Here is a 19,191-nt window from a genome sequence, read left to right as displayed (position 1 = left end):
ACAAACAGAAAAATTGACAGTGAGCGTACCTCGACTCGAGTACCTTGAGTAACAATTCTGGCAAAAGTTTTAGCAAAGGAAGAGTTGAAACAATTAGCTAGATAGAGAAGCTTTTGGATAATTTGTGGACTTTATCCATGGATAATTAAGAGTGATGAAATCCTCACTTTACTATCAAGGAAGCTGTGGTCAAGGTCAGGCAGGTTGGGACTAATCCAGACAAAATACTAGCATTTTCTCAGTGAACAACAAAAATAGCCTGTACTTGTCTTACATATGTGCAGTAAGATTTGAACATCATTCATGCATTCAACAAGTACTGGTGTGCCAGAGCTCACCACGTACCCTGAAAACCCACTATTTTCCTGCCTTTGTTGGTGTCCCCTCCATATAATATTACATAGAGCACACTGGCAAAGTCCACAGCCTGACCTTTCGAAACTCTATTCACCTTCCTGTTATCATGAGACCTTGGCTAATCTTACCCTAGCACAAGCAGGAAACTATGGTCCCTGGGCCGAACCCTGCCCACTGCCTTTTTTTATAAATAAAGCTTTATTGGAACATAGCCATACCCATTTGTTTATGTATTATCTATGGCTGCCTTCCTGCTACAACTGCAGAGTTCTGTAGTTGTGATAGAGGCAGTATGGTCCGCAAAGTCTAAAGTACTATCTGGCCTTTTACAGAAAAGGTTTGCTGACCCCTGCCCTAGACAGCATGATTAAATCAAAATTCATCTCTCCTGAAGGTTTCTGCTTAGGGACTTAATAGAGTAAATTCCTTAAAAGCAGAAAACCTTTCTGTATCCCTGACTCATCACATAGAACCCTGGAGTAGGACAGAGTCAAGGTTTACAGCAGATACAGAAAATTAAACATGTCCTTTACTACCTTTTATTTTCAACAGATGAGCGCTTTGGAATTCCATGGAAGACAGTATAAAACCAATAAAACCACTGGTGTTCAGTTACTCTGGCTTCTAATTCCTCAGAGTTCCTACATCTAAGACTTTCAAGGCTCAATTTTTGGCCTCCATCCCTTTGCATATTTATTTCCTGATCTGATGTGGAATTAGAGTTAAATAGGAGATGTGTGCTTGAATTCCACGTGGCTGGCTCAGCAGGAAACTCCAGGGCAGGTTTTTTGGCATGCCAAACTCATGTTAGCCTCAGCTATGCTAATTTCTAAAGCTGTTTGCTTTGCTCAAATAAATCTTAGAGACGAATTTGCATTTGGATGCACACCTTTTATGCACAAATTATGTGCATGATAACTCTAGGGCGGAATAAGGACCGGAAAAAAAGAAAAAGAGGTATGGTGTTTACTAAATGACCTTTGTGTGGCAGGCACTATGCTAAGGGCTTTACGTACATTTTTCTCATCTCATCTCTACAACAATCCCATGAGGCAGGACTGAGATCCCCATTTTACAGATGGGAAAACTAAAGAGAAGAAAGCTTATGTACTCGTCCATGTTCACAGAACTGGTAAGTGCCAAAGTCTAGATTTGAACCCAATCTGTCTGAGTCTGAACCCCATGTACTTGTCACTTAGTCATACTGCCTTATTGATACACTCATCATCATCTCCCCTTACCTAAGCCACTGGACATACATTCAAACATGAACTCTATATTTACAAAATCAGTTACCCACCCTCGTTTTCCCCAGGTGGACTTTGTAAAATATGTCTTTGATCCTTGGGAGATAAATTTGGGCCCCTCTGTATCACAAAACAATCAACCAATGGAGAATAGGGTCATTAATACGGCAAACTTTACATGATACACCAATTACTTTAGTAATTAGTAGATAAACACAATCACAAGTGATTTTGACAGGTAAATGGATTTTAATAACATATCTAAGGACCTCAGTATGAAATGACACTCTTACTGATAAAATGCAATAGGCCAAGCAAGAGAATATGGCCATAACCATGAAGGAAAATGTGAGTAACACTTAGAATACAGTGTAAATATATCTATAACATAAGCCTAGGAACTTATATCTACAAATGTCTTCGCTGTTTATGGAAACATAACCAAATGCTTATTTTCCCTAATAAAAATACAGGCATTAGCTCTCATGGGTACTGCTGGTGAAACTCAGTATTTATCATTGTTCAATTCGATACACAGAAAAATAAACAGTGTTGCAATTAAGCATTCTAGCATGATTCCAACATTTTACAGCAAGCCAGACACAATATTATTTAACTTCTTTCTCTGTGTGAAATGCATCTGTAGCCTAGCTTGCCATCTAGCTCTACTATGCCATCTAATTTTCTGGAAATATAAAAGAACCGATTACATTTTTGCACAAGTGAAATTCAGGTCTCCATTATTTTTTCTTTTTAAAGTTCTCAAAGAGAGCTTTCCAGGAATAAGGAAGAGCTCTATGGAGAAGATGTGTAATCTAGGTTGTTTCTTTTTTTTTTTTTTTTGAGACAGAGTCTCACTCTGTTGCCCAGGCTAGAGTGAGTGCCGTGGCGTTAGCCTAGCTCACAGCAACCTCAAACTCCTGAGCTCAAGCGATCCTCCTGTCTCAGCCTCCCGAGTAGCTGGGACTACAGGCATGCACCACCATGCCCGGCTAATTTTTTTTCTATATATATTTTTAGCTGTCCATATAATTTCTTTCTATTTTTAGTAGAGATGGGGTCTCGCTCTTGCTCAGGCTGGTCTCGAACTTCTGAGCTCAAACGATCCGCCCACCTCGGCCTCCCAGAGTGCTAGGATTACAGGCGTGAGCCACCGCGCCCGGCCTAGGTTGTTTCTTGAATGGATTTAGAGGAAGGCATGTTGAGGAACAAGCCTGCCATGCCCTTTTATAAGTAAACCCAGAGGAGACCTGGCCTTCCTTATGTATCACCCAGTTCAACCATGATTACTTTTTTATCTTACTAACCTGTCATTGTGTATATCTTATTTTTTTAAATTATTTTTTAACCTTTTCAAAATTTTAAACAGGTGACTTCAGAGAAGGAAAATACCTTTTTTTTGTAGCTGGTGGTAGGAAAGGTTTATTATCAGTTGGAAGTTGACAGCCTAAGCAGTAACAGGTAGGGGAATTTTCCTAATACAGCAATAACATTTTAAATAATGTATGCTTTAACATTTCTTACCTACAAAGTTCCTAAAACAGTCTCTACTAAAGTTAACTTGAGCTTTAATAATTATACATAAGACAGTTAAAACAACTTTCCATGAATCATTAACATTGAATTTATTGAAAACTCCAGTCATGACTTACCTGCTGGTGGCTTTATGAAAGGAGGTGGAATTAAAGGTACAATAATGGGCACATTGCCATGGTCCTTTGACCCTGCAGGTGAGTCATTGAGTCCATTTCCAGTGGCAAGCCCTGAATAGCCTGTGCTTATATTGTATGGTGAAATAACACTGTCCTCAGGTAATTTTGGTTTTGGCAAAGAATTTTCTGTAAAAAAAAAAATCATATTCAATATGACAAAAGGACTTATTCAATAGACTTTAAATTTTCCTTTTTTTTTTTCCAAGAAAAATGGCCTGTAACAAAACAAATTTTTCCTTGCAAATCTTTAAACAATTTACTGAAAATCCACAGTCCATCCTGGACCTTTTTAGTCTTGTTACCATAAATTTCCAATGGGCTCCTCTATAATTTGCTCCACTATGATAGCTAATATCCCAGCTGAATCATGGTGATGAATTTTAGCACTGTAAAATCCCATAGAAAATTGAGAGGCAATTAACCTTTTCCATCTACAAAGTGATATACAGCAAACATCGCTCTCTGGCTACCAGGGGAAAGCCTAAAACGTGCCACCCAGCATTGTAACTAGGTCTCACTGTCTTATAAACTTGGACCATAATATAATCAAATGCACCAATGAGAAGAAAACAGATCATTGGGAAGTAAATTGATGTTTCACAAAGTATTGATAATATCCATTAAAAATTAACAAAATGAAAAAAATTACAATGATATGAACTTTGCACATTTTACCCTTGCACATGAATCATTAAAAAACAAAACAAAACAAAAAACCTCAACCATGGAAAACAACTTTTTTCCTCTTATAGCATATCCTGGCATTCTCTCTTTCCATATTCCCTAGAGGCAAAGATTATTACCTAGGCTAAGTATTACATGAGCTATTAGTTTATAGAACATAAATTCCTGATTTCCATTTTTCACTTACAGTGAAATTGATGATACTATCTCCATAACATGATGTGTACAATTTCATAGCAAGCCTAACAGAAAATTTGTCATGTACATTCAATTCCACATGCCTGCAGGACAGCTCATTTACATTTCCTTGCTTGGCATATAAGAAGGGAAAGCACTATCTTAAAGACTGGAAATAAAATGTTTGAACAGGTAGTTTATGCCAGTAGATTTTGAATGCAATGCAAATACTGATCAAATTGCCAGTGATGATGCACAATTTGTTTTACCCACATTTTATTAAAGTTCCCCAAATTGGTTTCTTCACATGCTCCTCCTCTTTTCTTTGATAAGCAAACTCTCATTCCAAATTTAGGTTCATAAATTCAGTATTCATATAGGCTTCCCCCATGAGATATCTGGCACTGCAACCTACTAGTAGAATCAGTATTAATTCAGCTCTGCCAAGCCTCTGCAATTTTCACTCTTTAGCTGAGCTTTGATGAAAATTCCTATAGAATAATAAGGATCTAATCATCTACTACTCTCTTACTCCAATTCTTACCCTATTCAAGGCTGTGGGGGCAGGAGGGGAGTGAAAATTTTAAATACAAACAAAAATAGAGCTTCTATTTCAAATTCCTATTAAAAAAAAAAAAAAAAGGAAGGGGATTACCAAACTAGCAGTGAATCTTTCTTACAGTCTAAAAACCTAAATCTAACATTTCACTTAACAGAAAGCCCCAGTCCCCAACAAATGATGATATATCAAAGGGATCAGGAAACTAGAAGTTAGCAAACATTGTCTCTTTCTATAAATTTGTGGGCAGGACCACAGCACTTAAGGTCCCTAGCTCTTGTCTAGTTCTCCCATTGGTGGAAGGAGATTAAGTTGTGTTTGTCTTTCTTTTACATTGTGCTCTTATATTCTGTGGAATTCTGCTTATGGGAAAGCATTGCAGGGATGTATGTTTAAATCAACCATTGGCATAATCAACAAAGAGTCCCAAAGCAACTCAATTCTGGCAGGTTGAGATAGTTAATCCTTCTTTGCATGAACAAAGGGACATTAAATGTCATTACCTTTGAGAACAGAAATGTGCTGCCGGCTCTCCCCATCTGTAGGGTAGCTCCTGAATTCAATATCTTCACCATCTTTTAATTCAACCTTATCATAGCCATACCAGCCAAGGAGTTCATTCATGGTGTTTTCTGCAAAGTTCTGAAAGAGAAGCACAGGCTCCTACTTATTTCTACAATCAATAACTATTAGAAAAGAAGGCATAAATTGAATTCTGTTTGCCCCACCCCATTTATGCCAGCACTGTTCCACTTCCCCTAGAGTAGTGTTCATTTTCAAATCACGTTCAAAAATTGTAATGCTTTTAAATCTCAGGATGACGCATCCAATTATGACAGGCCTTCAGACATTTGTAATTTAAAGATAATAAGAAAAAAGATATTTGTTAGTTGTGCTTATGAATAGGAAGTAAGAAGTCATATTTTAGCATACTCTTCTGCAGGGTCTATATCCCACACTAGCACAAAAATATTGAAAGGTAAATCACAAAAACAGCTAAGAAAAGATTTTGAAAATGAAAACAATCAACCTTTTGTGGTTCAGATTAATTTAAATTAGAATTGCTTTCTGATTCAGATGTTATTTCTTAACACGACTCTTATCTCAGATAAAGCAAAATCTCAACAAAGAAATAATTTCTCAATTGTCAACCACTACCATACAGAAAGCTGAATAGGTTATAAGGGTCCCCATTTTTAATTTTCCCTTTTGTAAGAGTATGTTTAAAAATTAATGCATAATGTTTTATAAATTTCATTAGTGACAGATTCTTTCTCCATGAAATCAAAGGTCACTATGATTATCTTCTGGCAAGTAACATAAAAGTACCAAATAACTTTAAGGTTATAGTCAGCCCAGATTTTGGAAAACGTATGAAACCACTTTATGAAGTATAAATCAATATATAGATATAAGGCATTACCATTGTTATTATGGATATCAAACTTTGAAAATAATTAGTATAATTGGACAAATTTAATATCGTCTATCAGGTGACTATTTTTTATTAACTTATCAATTACAAGATCTCAATATAAGATGTGAGACTATGTGTGTTAGCTATCTTAATGGTCCTGTGTGGTTTAAACATCTCTATCTGGCAGCGCACCATGAGCCTCCTAGACTGAGCTAGAAAAACTATATATTCTAACCTTCTTTGTGGCTCAAAGAATCTTTTATTATTCTCCTTAGAAGCTGTCATTTCTGAGTTACACTGGGATGTATAATTTATATTTTTGAAACAAAGCACCAAGGCTAAGCCAGAGTGTGCACAGCCTCAACGTGTGAGTTCCATGTTTTCTTGAATTTCACGACTTTAGATTTCAGCAGGAGTTGCATAAAAAATAAAAGATGTTACACTTCTGACTCTGCAAAAGCAAACCTGGTATTTCAAACTACCCATAGGATGCTAGATTTTTTGCTTTAGTACCCACTTAAGCTCTGAACTCCAGCTGGGTCAATCTGTGATGGCATAGTATACCAGCAATGAAAAAAAAATCTAGCCAGATTGATTCAGTGTTACCATCCACAAGGCCAACAGTCAGCCATATTAAGCTTTAGTGAGGCACTTATTCTCTCTGATGGCTGGTCATGTCCACATTAAATAGACATTCTTTTCATGAATGCACAAAGATGATATGATCGATATGAATAATAAGCTCGGCAACTTCAGGAATACCACTGAGGAGGACTGGGCTAAATGCTGCTCTACTCAATCAAAAGAGACCCCTTTAATGAGGCATCAGTCTCCCCTAACACCTAATTTCTTTTACTGAGCCTAGTGTCTGACTCAAGAATGACAGTCCCTAGGCACACAAATCAAGGTCCTACGTCAGTGGTCTGGCAGCAGAAATCTCCAAGGATGAGGCTTACACCTTGCATCAAAAAACCAATTCCCAACAGCATTAACAGCCAACTTCAAGCCATCCTATCGGTTTGTGTGCTGTTTGCCCCAATCTCTAAGGGAACTGTGCCAACAAGACAGAATATCTTTTGCGTAGTAACTCCTGGCTACCACATCCAGTATTACAGACCATTTATACCTGGGTGCCACTTTCTCCAAGTTAACCTCTGAAGTCACACAAAGGCTACAGATGCATAATTCATGAAGCAACCTCCAGCCAAGGATATAGATTTGTTTGTTTTAGTCCAGCTGCAAATCCATTCAGCCTTTCAGAACCAATCCCAGAGATGGGATCCAGAAGTTTCAGACATTTGGGTAAAAACTGAAACCTCAACTGGATTATTAACACCAAATTCATACTATTTGAGTATCTTAACTGCATCAGTTTAGTTTATGGCTTCTGCTGAAAATTCAGAGGCTTCGTGGAACAACCAATATGAACTTGATCTATTCCATAATTTGTGAGTTACTATAAATGTCAGGGAAAATAAACTCTAAAATATTCCCTTTCTTGTCATGGAAAATAAAAATAAACACCTTAATGTTTTGATATATGACTGCAAAAGCAGAAAACAAAAGGTGTATAAAGCCCCAAGCCACAAATCTTAAACCTTTCATGAAAGGAGGAGCAAGATGAAAGAAAGAGAGAACACAAACACCAAAGTTTTTGTAGTATAGCTACAAGAAATAGACTATTACCTCTATTGTATACACTACTGTATTAAGCCAAAGAACCTCAAGGAACAAATAACTTAAATTTTTAAATTCCCATGTAAAGTTTGATGCTACATATCATGTGCCTTCATTGTGGCGGTAAATCAAAGCAAATGAAATAGATTTTTGCATTTATCATTCAATAAACATAACATATTCTAAAAGAAATGAATTTAATGTTTATGGCCTATAAGGGTTGTCAAGTCTTACTGATAGAAAATTCTGTCATTGTTTCAGCATTTTTTGTATGATTATCCTTTACAAAAGAATTTTCGATTAAAAGAGTTATTCTTTTCGTATGTAAGTTTCTTATTTGTTACATATATATATTGTTTTAAAAGGTGAAAAAAAGTAATAAGACTTAAAATGCAGAGAGATTTTTAGGTAAGGATGTTCAATAATAAAGCAAGCTACTGTAACAAGACAGGTTATAAAACTTGTTTTCCCCAAAATCTTCACCCAGCATTTCTCCTGGAGACTTAGGACAGGAAACTGAAGTTGAGTCTGTTAAAACTCCCTCTCAGTTTTAGGATTCTGTGAAATCAAAGAACTTGTATGAGAAATAAAACACCTTTTGAAAAGATATTTCATAATTATAGTGATCACACATCATGAATTTTACTGAGTCACTATTTCAAATATTTTATCATTGCTCCCATAAACCATCAAAATGTGCCAGAAATTTCAATATTTTGGCATCTGAACTACATTTTGCAGACTGCCTCTTGCCCTTGGAAGTACCACAAAAATCCTCTCTCATACCATGCAGTCCAACTTAGGTTTGGAAAATAGGTCACTATAATTACAATGATAATGTCTAACACTCTCACAGCACTTTACAGTGTTTCCACATCCTTTAATTCTCTTGCTCCTTTCAATAACCCTATGTTTTAGGTATTTGATTTCCACAATAAACTTTTGGTGAACCTATGTAACATCCCCATTTTACAACAGATAATCAGAGCATCAAGAAGGTAAAAGACAGGCATAAGAGGTCACCCAGTAAAGGCAAAACTAAAATACAGATCTTCTGATTCTCATACCAGGTCTCTTTCTCTTATAAATTCTGTATAGCCCAATGTGTCAGCAATTCCAAAGAAGCTACCTCCCTGGACCAATCAAACAGTTGCAAAGCAATCATACCATGGGATGTCAATATCATGAGGTTTCTAACCAGGGCATATCTACCTATGTTGAGACTTTATTTACTTTCAGATTTGATCATTGACCTCTATTATCCTTAATTACTTGTATTGTTGGAACAGTGGTGCTCAAAATTCACAATTAAAATTGAATCTTCTCATTTTACAATTTTTTGACATCACATCTGACTCTAATTGCTTTGTACTTCTAATACTTAATTTTCCTGCTTCTTCCCTTCCCTCCCCAATTCCCCTCTCTCACCTCCAGGGCTCCTAAGGAAAAAAAAACAATCCCAATATTTAGTCTGAAAGCATGATCTCTCCCTAAAATTTAAAAAAAATAAGATCACAGAAAGATAGGTAGAAAGGAAATTTTACTATTTCCTTGCTACTCCTGAGTTTTTTCTATACCAGCAAAATCATTTTTGTTGGAGCTTAATTCCCAGGACAGTTATTTGATACCCTCCCTATACAACTAGAAGTACTATACAAATGTCAAAGTTCAATCTAAATGATTTTTAATTGAACATTTTACCAGTTAAATAAAAAAAAGTTGACTTCAAGGGGCTTTGAAAATGGCAGCAATTACAAATTCTTAAAGTATCTCTGAAACACAAGTACTTCAAGATCTTTAAAAAGGACAGATAATTTTATTTATTTTGAAAACACCAAACAGATTTTAAGACATAAGTAGGCACCACTGATTTGTTTCATACGAGGCCTTGCATAACTGGATGTCAATGTGTTTTCAAAGTTATATCCTACCCAAGAGAGCAGGAAGTATTAAAAAAAAAAACTCCCATTCACCCAAATGAGGGGAAAGTCATGCCTTCCCCAAACCCTACAAACATAATTCTCATTTTCACTCCAAGACCCAGTTCTGGTAAAATACGTCATCTATTCCAAACACACTATAAGTTATGTGAGAGCAGAAACCTTTTATTTCATTTTATGCCTCACCTAGCACAATACCTGGCACTTAGAATGTGCTCAATAAATGTACTAATGCATTTGGATACATTCACAAATATTTTTCTAAATGCATAAATACAGAGAAATGATCAAACAAAATGCAGGAAAACCTGATTCTAAAAATAAATATGTAAAAGTTTAAAAAATATAATATGTAGTGCTAGTGAGCACTCTCATACTAGTGGAAATTTAAATTGATACAACTTTTAGAAAGAGTAATTTGACTGTATGCATTAAAAGCCTTAAAGTTTTTATATACCCTTAGACTCAGCAATTTTATTTCTAGGTATTATAGGAACTGTCCTAGGAAAATAGATACAGAAATACGCATGTTCAGGAAAGTTTATCACAGTGCTGTTTTCTTAGAAATAAACTAAATGCCAAATAGGAATTTGGTTAAATAAATGATAGTTTAGTCACATAATAGAATACTATTTTGTCACTAAAATATATGCTACAGATAAATTTTCATTGCCATGAAAAGCTATTAACAGTATATTAAGTTTTAAAAGGAAGGTTAGTATAGTATGAGATCATTTTTGTTTTTATAAAAACATATATATCACACACAGAAAAGGGCATGAAAAAACATACATCAAAGTATTGACAGTGTGTCTGGGTGGGAAAATTATAGGCTTTGTTTTTATTTTTGCTTATTTCTATTGCTTATTCTACTATTTTTAGCATGTCCATGTATTATTTTTATAAAAATAAAACTATTTTAAATTAGAAATTAATTAACATAGTCTCACAGACAACACGTAAGGTATACTCACAGTGCTAATGACAATAAAAAGGTTCTGTCAGTTACGTTACTTAATTTCAAAACATTCTGACACACATTATTCAAGATAGTGGAGCACATGAGAAATACTTTCAAAGGAAAAGAAAAATCCCAATCCTGACCAATTTATAATGCAGGAAAAAAAAAATGCTAGTATCTCTGATGGTTAAGGTTATGAATAATAGAATGATGGTTATTTTTGGAAAATAGTTTATCTTCCTTTCCATCTCCATGTGTTCTGACTGACTCCTGCGGTAGACTTCTATTAAGCATCGTTCAACTTGCTGGTAGAGATAAAGAAAGGGAATCTGCAAAACAGAGGCAGAGCCTTGTTCAAGTTCCAGAGAGTGAACCAGGAATTGAACTTGGTTGGATGTCAGTTTCTAGCTCTATTCCCAGGTCTGGCCCAGGGCTGAGTCGTTGTCTCTCTTAACACAGACCCAGCGGATCAGTTTTATTTTATGGTTTTGCCAAGCAAAAGGTCATGAGGTAAAATTCAAATAACGTAAAGGAAATATTTGAAGAGCCCTTTACAGATTACAAAGTACTTCCACATTCCCACTGGATCAGATGGTGTAGTAAGGATGAACCACTCCCCACGGATGACCCACTAGAGGGTCATCAATATGCATGAAATAATAAAAGTGGCCCGATTCCCATTCTTGGTGCAGAGTTTATACATTGAGCCCTGCTGCTTTTATCTGAACTACAGCTTTCTAGCTTGAAATCCTTTGAAGATGGTCTATGTACTCCATTTTGATTCATTTTGCAGCATTGTTCTCAGCCACAACACAATGATTTTTAATGCAAAGTACACATCTTAACATTAATACATAACTCTGGCTTAGAACAGGCCGGAGAAAAAAGTCTTGTTAACTTATTGATATATTCTAAATTGGATGGCTATATAATTGGCATATGAAACCAAAATCGTGTGGCTCCGCATATAAAATCTATGGTGTTTTATTGTCTTGTTGTGACATAGAGCAGACAATCATGTCCCACGTTGGTGTCTGCTGCCAGGACATCAAATGTCCCAAAAGGGTCAAACAAATGCTGTGGAATTGTGAATACTGGCCCTCAGGCTAACATTGTGGCAGGCATGGCAGGTGTACAGCTGTGTGCAGCTGTGTCATTTCACAGCTGCAGAACTGCCTTAAAAATCCTCCAGACTTGTTACATTGTTTTCCTGTCTGCGCCAAAGCCATTGGCCTTAAAGCATACAGAGTTCCACAGGCCTTTGGTTATATAAGAGATATTAACACCTATCAGTCTACAGATCCTAAAATATACATTCAGCAAATCTCACTTACCACATGCTTTCATGTCTGTTTACATGTTTCAATTGGCACTATGAAAAACAAAGTACTCTCAGTTTTTTTTTTTTTTCCTTCTTCTACTCTGTAATATCTCCTCTCTTTTAGGAAAATATTCGATAATCTTATTAGCTTGAGACTGCAAGTGTGGCTGACTTCCCATTCCACAAGAGGAAGTTTTAGACTTCAGGGATTTTTATGATTCACCTTCTACTACTTCCAATAATTTTTTTTAAGTGTAAAAACTCAGTAAATAAAAGGAACTTTCCTTAGAAGATACAAAGACATAAAAACTCTAGTCACCCTAACAAGAGACTATCTTTTCCTGGAAATCTCCTTTTTAAATAGCCACTTGTGCTCACTAATAGTTGCCCTTTTCTGAGGTCCTGTTTTTGACTTTGCTTTAAAAATTCTGTTACCTCTTGGTTTCTATAAGTCTATCTTTCACACAAGGAGAGTAAGGCTTGGCTTCTCAGAGCAGTGCTTGGCAAGCACAGAGGCAGGAAACGCAGAAGGGAATGAGTCTGTCAGACTCATTTTCTTCTAGTTCAAATGTTTATTTCAGATTCGGGAGGAAGTGGAGTGGTTCCTTTCCATTTCCTCGTCCCTGGAACCTGTGAGTTGTATAAGGCTTAGAGAACGATGCCTACCACACATCATACCAGTTCACAGATGGAGAAAGAGACTCTTCCCAGAAACACCCTCCCTCACCCTCCTCATTTGAACAAGCATAATGCATAGCTCTGCACGCCCTCTCAGGATCCATGGGTTTAGCCTGGAGCCTTGAGGAGAACAACTGAGAGCAAAGCCGAGGTCTCAGGAACATCCTATACCTGCTCCCAAAGGGCAAGGGCTATGTCTCCACTGACATTAGGCCCCAGCCCTGCCACGTGGCACACCTGAGGCCACTGCTCAGCAGAGGAGGTCTGATATAATTTGCGAATGCCACAGCAGGATCTGGTCCCAAGCCCACTTTCTAAGTTCCTTAGATATACTGCTTCTGACACCAGGATAGAGTTTCAGCAGCAAAACTTAAAATATATCTGTTTTAGTAATGAACTGATTTCAGCCTTAAACATGCTGACTTTTCCAATCCACACTGTGATTCCTCTCTCTCCTTTTTTTTTTTTTTTAATGTCAAGCTATTTATCTCACCAGCTCAGCTCCGCAACTTGCTTTATTGTCTATGCTATTGACACAGGTCATTTTTAATACCAAATCAAAATCATCAGAAACCAAACTAGAAAATCTTGTGGTATGTTTCCTATTAAACTCTAACAGATGTGCTTGACTCAAACTGTAGGCATCAGGACTGAAGCATATTTTTAGGTACAAATTACTTACTGAGAATATTTATGGACAGAAAACTTCTTCAGCAAAGGAGAGACCCTATGACATTTAATACAGATTATCCCGTAGTTTAGCAATTGATAAAGAAGTCAAACATTGTAAGTGCATTAATTATGGTTTGTTTAGGAAAGTTTCCAGGATGGAGTTCTTGATCTAATCATATTGGTTTTGTCAAAGCGTTTTAAAAGATAAAAATCTGATTCATTATCTCTACTCATAGTTTAGATTTTTTTAGTTGTATTATTGTTTTTAGCTACTGATCACAAAAGATCTATCTGCACAAAATATATATCCTCAAATGCAACAATATTTCCCTTACACAAATATTTACACTTAACACATCTACTAGTACAAACTGGTTTTTATATTGTATCTACCATGTTCAGGATGAACTACTCAAGCTACTTAACCCTTCCACAGGTCAGAATTCCCTCTTGACATTCATTTATTATGATATATGTGAGCTAACAGTATATAAGAGAAATATTACATTAGATGCAATCACAATATTTACTTTAGAAACCAAACAGTCCAAATATAAATTGTACCACCGTCAGATTTTTTAAAATCTCATTAGTCACTAATTAAATATGGCATAGTAATTCTAAGTACAGTAAGATAACCAGTCTTTTTATCAGGAAAAAAACAGAATAAAAGAAGAAGAAAAGGAAAGATTAAAAAAAATTGTAAAGGTCATAGTGAGTCAAACATTTCTACTTGAAGATATTTTCACTGAAGTACACTATAAGCAAGCTATGCCAAGTCATGTACTTTTCACACACAAAATTATATTGTATCAAATTTAAATTTGTTACAACTGCCATGTACATTAAACCAGTGATAACGAAAATGTAACTCAATATCTGATCTACTGAAACAGCAACCAACATTAGCTCTCAGCCACATGAAGACAATCTCCAAAGCCATTACTGGTGTCAGCTAAACCTCAGCCAGTTTGTCTTCTCCATTTTTAAATAAAATGTGACTATCTCAGCTAGGAAATCTTGAAGGAAGTCTCTGTGATGAGGCAATTTTGTTGCTCATTTTCAGTGGCCTGCATTTGCTGTACTTAAAATAGACACTTGTACCAATGTCCTTTCTATTACCCGAAGGGGAAAAAAAATCACATACACACCAGTCCTTTTTCTTTCAGCTCACAGAGAAGCAACTCAATCCAACCAGTGTTGAAACCTGAGTAGGTCACTGTACACCACGATAAAATTCCCTAATCCCTGAGCCAAATCTCCCTAAGGGGGGCCTCCTCCTGACCCTCCACTTCCCAGACTGACTTTTCCATTTGCTCTCTCCTCTTTCCCCCTTTCATTTCCCCTACCTTCAAGCCTTGATATGTGATCCGAGGTGGGGGCTCAGGTTTCCGTTTTTACAGCTTAGGCCACGCTAGCTGTATACATTCCTTTCTTTCTGCCGGGCAGTGATTACTTACCAGGGCTTAGTTTACACTGGTCCAGATGAAAGCCGTTCAGATGAAGGCAAACACAACCAGGCAGCTCCAGCGGCACCGATATGAAGCTGCACAAGGCCACATTGTGTTCTCGGTGACATTTTGTTGCACACATTTTTATACAGGGCAACCAACTTGTTATGTTACTCTATACTTCAGGTTCAGGGAGCTGAAGGGGTAATAATATCATGAGGTTTGGGAGGGGTCTTGTTGATGTGGTTATTAATATTAAAAGCAGAAAAATATTAATGAGTTAAAAATAACCCTTCCATGTTTTGACTTTGAGAATCTACCTTTTAAATGAGGGCTTTTGGTGCTATTATATTAGAGGAATGCCTACTAAACAATTCCACTAGGGCTACTAGCATGGTGTGCGTGAACATGACTGAAAATTTTGTTCAGGGGTCTTTTACATTGTTCCAAATTGGAGAGAAAATACCAATCCTATAAGCAATTGAATGATCTGCTGTGTAAAACTTCTTATTTAATGCTACTCTATATTGAAACGATGAGGATTAAAAATTCCAATTGTAGGTGGTGATTTGGAAGAAAAATAACATTTTCAAAAGAGGAAATTCTGTGCACCAAGGTTAATTCCATACTTAGGCCTGCAGCATCGGCTAAAATTGTGTAATTTTTCCCCTTCACACAATGTTGTTTTTGTTTCTTCCTCACCAGTTCAGACAAACATCTGTTATACTGTAGAAGGACAACTATCTCCCAAACCACGGAGTGCGCCTGCAGCCAAAGTCAACAACGCGAGCCCCAAGCATGGAGCACAGTCAGCCTTTATATCCAGCCGGGATAACATTTCACATGTTTTGATTAAAATTAGCTAATTTGTAATTCTAGAACCTATGAAACTTAAAAGCTGCCATCCATATAGATCACATTAGGCAGCATTTTAAAGGGCCAGAGCACGCTATGATTTCCTAGTGGCCTTCACCTCTTCCCCCTTCCCCCACTCTCAATCTAAAATGAAATGGAAAAGTAATCTGGAAGTGCAGGACGGGAGGGAAGGGTAAGTGAGGAATAATGGTTATTGTAGACTGTTTGAATTCCACCCCCATCGAAAGACAACTTCTTCTCATCTTAAAAAACAAAAAACAAAAAACACCTATCATTGGAATCAGTGGTGGTTTCCATCACAGAAATGGCATTGATTTCCTTAACTCTCTGTTGTTCTGATGCTGCACCTCATGGTTCCAAGCACTAAGTTCCTCACCCAGAAATGAAAGCACTAATTCCAAAACTTAAATTGCCACTGGCATTTCTAGGAGGAAGACAAAGCTAAACATATGCACCTAGGTACACATACACACAGATCTGTACTCCTCTAAGCCTGGGCTTCGTACGAGGCACTCTCATAGAATATGCTTGTTCTAATGAAGAAAACGTCAAAGTGCAATAAATTTGACTTAGTTGCACACCATTTCATCCAAGTTGTCTTTTAAATACAAACTTAACCAAAACTGATCAAGTCACCTGGCAGTATTAAGGATTCTATGCAGAAGATGGGGAATACCAAGAAGACTGCAGAATGCAAACCTGCTACTTTTTCGTAACTCAGAAAAAGAAAACTAGATAAATAAAATAAATTTTTCAAAAAATCAAGAGAGACTCGTGAAATCAACACAGAATAAAACTCTTGTCTAGGCAAAAGCCGCAACTTCATGGAAAATAAGAGAGTGGGGGGCGACGAAGGGGTCTGGAGCTGAGCGGTGTTCTTGTGCAATCTCGCTAACACGAACAGCTGGAGCGCAAGGCTGCTGCGCTCGCCACCTCTGGAGCACCGCTGGCCTGGCGGGGAGCCCGGCTTCGACGGGAGGACTCCGGGCTTGCCTTTCTGAACAATGGGCAGGCGCCCCGCGAAGGCCGCCCCTCAGACAGCTCTCTTTCAGCGGGGCTTGCTGGGGTCTGCTCAACTGGGAAGTGAGGCACGCAGAGGCGAGCGGGAGGCTGAGGCAACCGATTGAGAGGAGCGGGAGGGGGCGGGCGAGGCGAGCGGGCGGTCAGGACGGTACCCAGACCTGCGCCTCTCGGGCCGCAACTCGCTGGGCACTGACAGCCTCTTTACACCTTCGCAGCTGACCGCTTGGGAAGAAGCGGGATCCAGGAGCAGGGGGATGAAATGGGAAGGAGGGTGGAATCGAGCTCTCCCCGGGGTGCCTCGGCCGGGTGGCTCCTAACTTTGGAGGGACCCGAAGGATGATTCCCAAAGAAGGGGAAAAAAACTACACCGCCCGCGCGGAGACCCTCTTCATCATGCCCACCCGCCGCCTGGCCCCCGGTGCCCTCCCCCTGAAACGCGCCTGTGCCAGCCTGGGGTTTGTAAGGTTAAATAGTATGTGGTCTTCCCCCCACAATCACATCTGAGGTTGGCAAATTTCGGGGATGCAGACCGCGAGTTGGCCTCTGCCTTACACCTGGAGGAGCAGCTGAGACGTTCTGGGCATCCTACAGAAACTGACAAGCGCGCCCCTGTACCCCCCGAATCCACACAACGGCGCAAAGGGAGCGGGCGTTAGAAAGAGCTCCGTCTCCCCAGCCCCTGAGGTCCAAAAATACCTTCATTTCCTCATTGATCTCCCTTTTCACAGGGTGAGCCGGTTTCCTGCTCCTTTTATTTTCCGGAGGTCTCCCTTCTTTCTCCATTTCTGCCATGTTTTTGTGTCTGGTTTCTGTGGAGATGAAATGGCTGCTGCCGCCGCCGGCGGTGGTGGTGGTGGTGGTGGTGGCGGTGGTGCTGATGGTGGCAAAGCTGGCGGAGGTAGCGGTGCTGGCGGGGCCGGGGCTGGGAGGGGGAGGGAAGGCAGGCGCCGGAGAAGCGGGGTCTCTTCTAGCGGCGGAGGACGTCAGTGGCTGTCAGAGGGAAAGGGAGCTCGGGGAGTCTCGGGGATGCCGCGGCCGCCGCTCCTGCTCCTGCTCCTGCTGCCGCTGCCGCCGCCGCCGCCGCCAACGCCGCCGCTGCTGCCGCTGCCCCTGCCGCCGCCGCTGCCGCTGCCGCTCCCGCCGCCGCCGCCGCCAGGCTGCATCCTTGGTGCCCCACGGAGTCGTCAGCCATCTTCCGTCGCTCTGTCCGTCTGCATGGGCGAGGGGGACGAGGGCCGGGCGCGGAGAGAGCTGCTCGGGGCGTGCGTGCGTGGATGTGTGTGTGAGCCCGGGAGAGCGCGCCAGCCCGGGCGCCCAGCGCCTCCCGCGAGCCGAGCCGGGGGCGGGCCGGGGGCCGGCGCGGGGAGGAGGGGGAAGGAGGGCGCTGGGGCAGGGAGGGGGCCGGCGGGAGGAGGAAAGGTGGGGGGGCTAGGACAGCCCCCCGGCTCCCGAGCGGGCGTGGCTTCCACCGTCACTGTGTACGCGGATGCTGCGCGGCTCCGGGGGCTGCCCGCGGCCGCCTGTTCATCCGCGGCGGGCACGGTCCGGACGCGGCGCCCCCCGCGGCCGCCCCCTCTCAGCAACAGCGCCCGGCCGTTGGCGCCCGCTCCAACCCCAGCCCTTATCCTTAGTTCCGTGACGTGGGCTCGGCGAGGGGGTTGGAGTTGGTTTTTGAGCCCGTCCTAGAAGCTGCTGAGGAAAAATGAATGGGGGTGAAGGAAGGAGGTTGTGGGATGGGAGGGCGCGGGGACCTGAGGTCGTGGGCCGCTTCCCCCGGGGAAGGCAGACTGAGCTCGCCGCCTCTGGGTTGCAGTGCTGGGGTCTCGGGGGAAGGAAACCAGAGTCCTCTCCCCTCCCCCAGCGGCCAGGATAGAGTGTCCCCCTCCGAGGGCCACCGCAGAGTGCACAGAGGCTGGAGGCCCCTTGGAGAGGTCCCCGCACCCTGCCCAGCCCCTCCCCAACGTGGCGCGGCCTCAGACTGCGCTTGCAAGAAAGCTTTTGCCTCTCAAAGAACCACTTAGAAGTAGGACATCTCGGCCTTCAGCCCCCGATCTTTCTTTTCCCTCTTGTATTCTCTCTCTCCCCACCTCTCTCCTCCTCCTTCTTCCTCTCTCTCTCTCTCTCTCTCTCACACACACACACACACACACACGTGCTGCTACAAAGTAACAGCTTTACCCCTGACCCCTCAAGCACCCTTATCCGGGTGTCCTGCGTATAGCCCAAAAGGTTGAGCTGAGTGGGTGCTGCTGGGAGCGCAAGGTCCTGCGTAGGGTTCCGCTCTCCGGGAGCCCGGACACCCTCGCCACGCCCGGGCGGGATCCTCCCCTCCCTGCCCCGTTGCACTTTCTCCCCACGACTTCCCAGCTCGCATCTGCCCTCCACGGAGCGGTTCTCGCTCCCTCTGCGCTCACACGTCCCCTCTCTGGCCCTCTCTGT

At 40.7% G+C, this 19,191-nt stretch overlaps 1 protein-coding gene across 1 annotated transcript in view; it reads right to left on the bottom strand.

Moving 5' to 3' along the window:
* SOBP (sine oculis binding protein homolog) overlaps positions 1–18,050 on the bottom strand; it is a 162,017-nt gene extending 143,967 nt beyond the window's left edge. Inside the window, exons 1-3 of the mRNA XM_069488470.1 lie at positions 17,449–18,050; positions 5,240–5,378; positions 3,257–3,442 (exon numbers count right to left, since the gene is read on the bottom strand). Coding sequence (XP_069344571.1) covers positions 3,257–3,442; positions 5,240–5,378; positions 17,449–17,544 — 421 coding nt within the window. The 5' untranslated portion in view covers positions 17,545–18,050. The remainder of the gene's footprint in view (positions 1–3,256; positions 3,443–5,239; positions 5,379–17,448) is intronic.
* Positions 18,051–19,191: the final 1,141 nt, after the last annotated feature.

Source organism: Eulemur rufifrons, chromosome 15 (assembly GCF_041146395.1).
Source record: "Eulemur rufifrons isolate Redbay chromosome 15, OSU_ERuf_1, whole genome shotgun sequence".
Lineage (NCBI taxonomy): Eukaryota > Metazoa > Chordata > Mammalia > Primates > Lemuridae > Eulemur > Eulemur rufifrons.
This window is presented reverse-complemented; position numbering and strand designations above follow the sequence as displayed.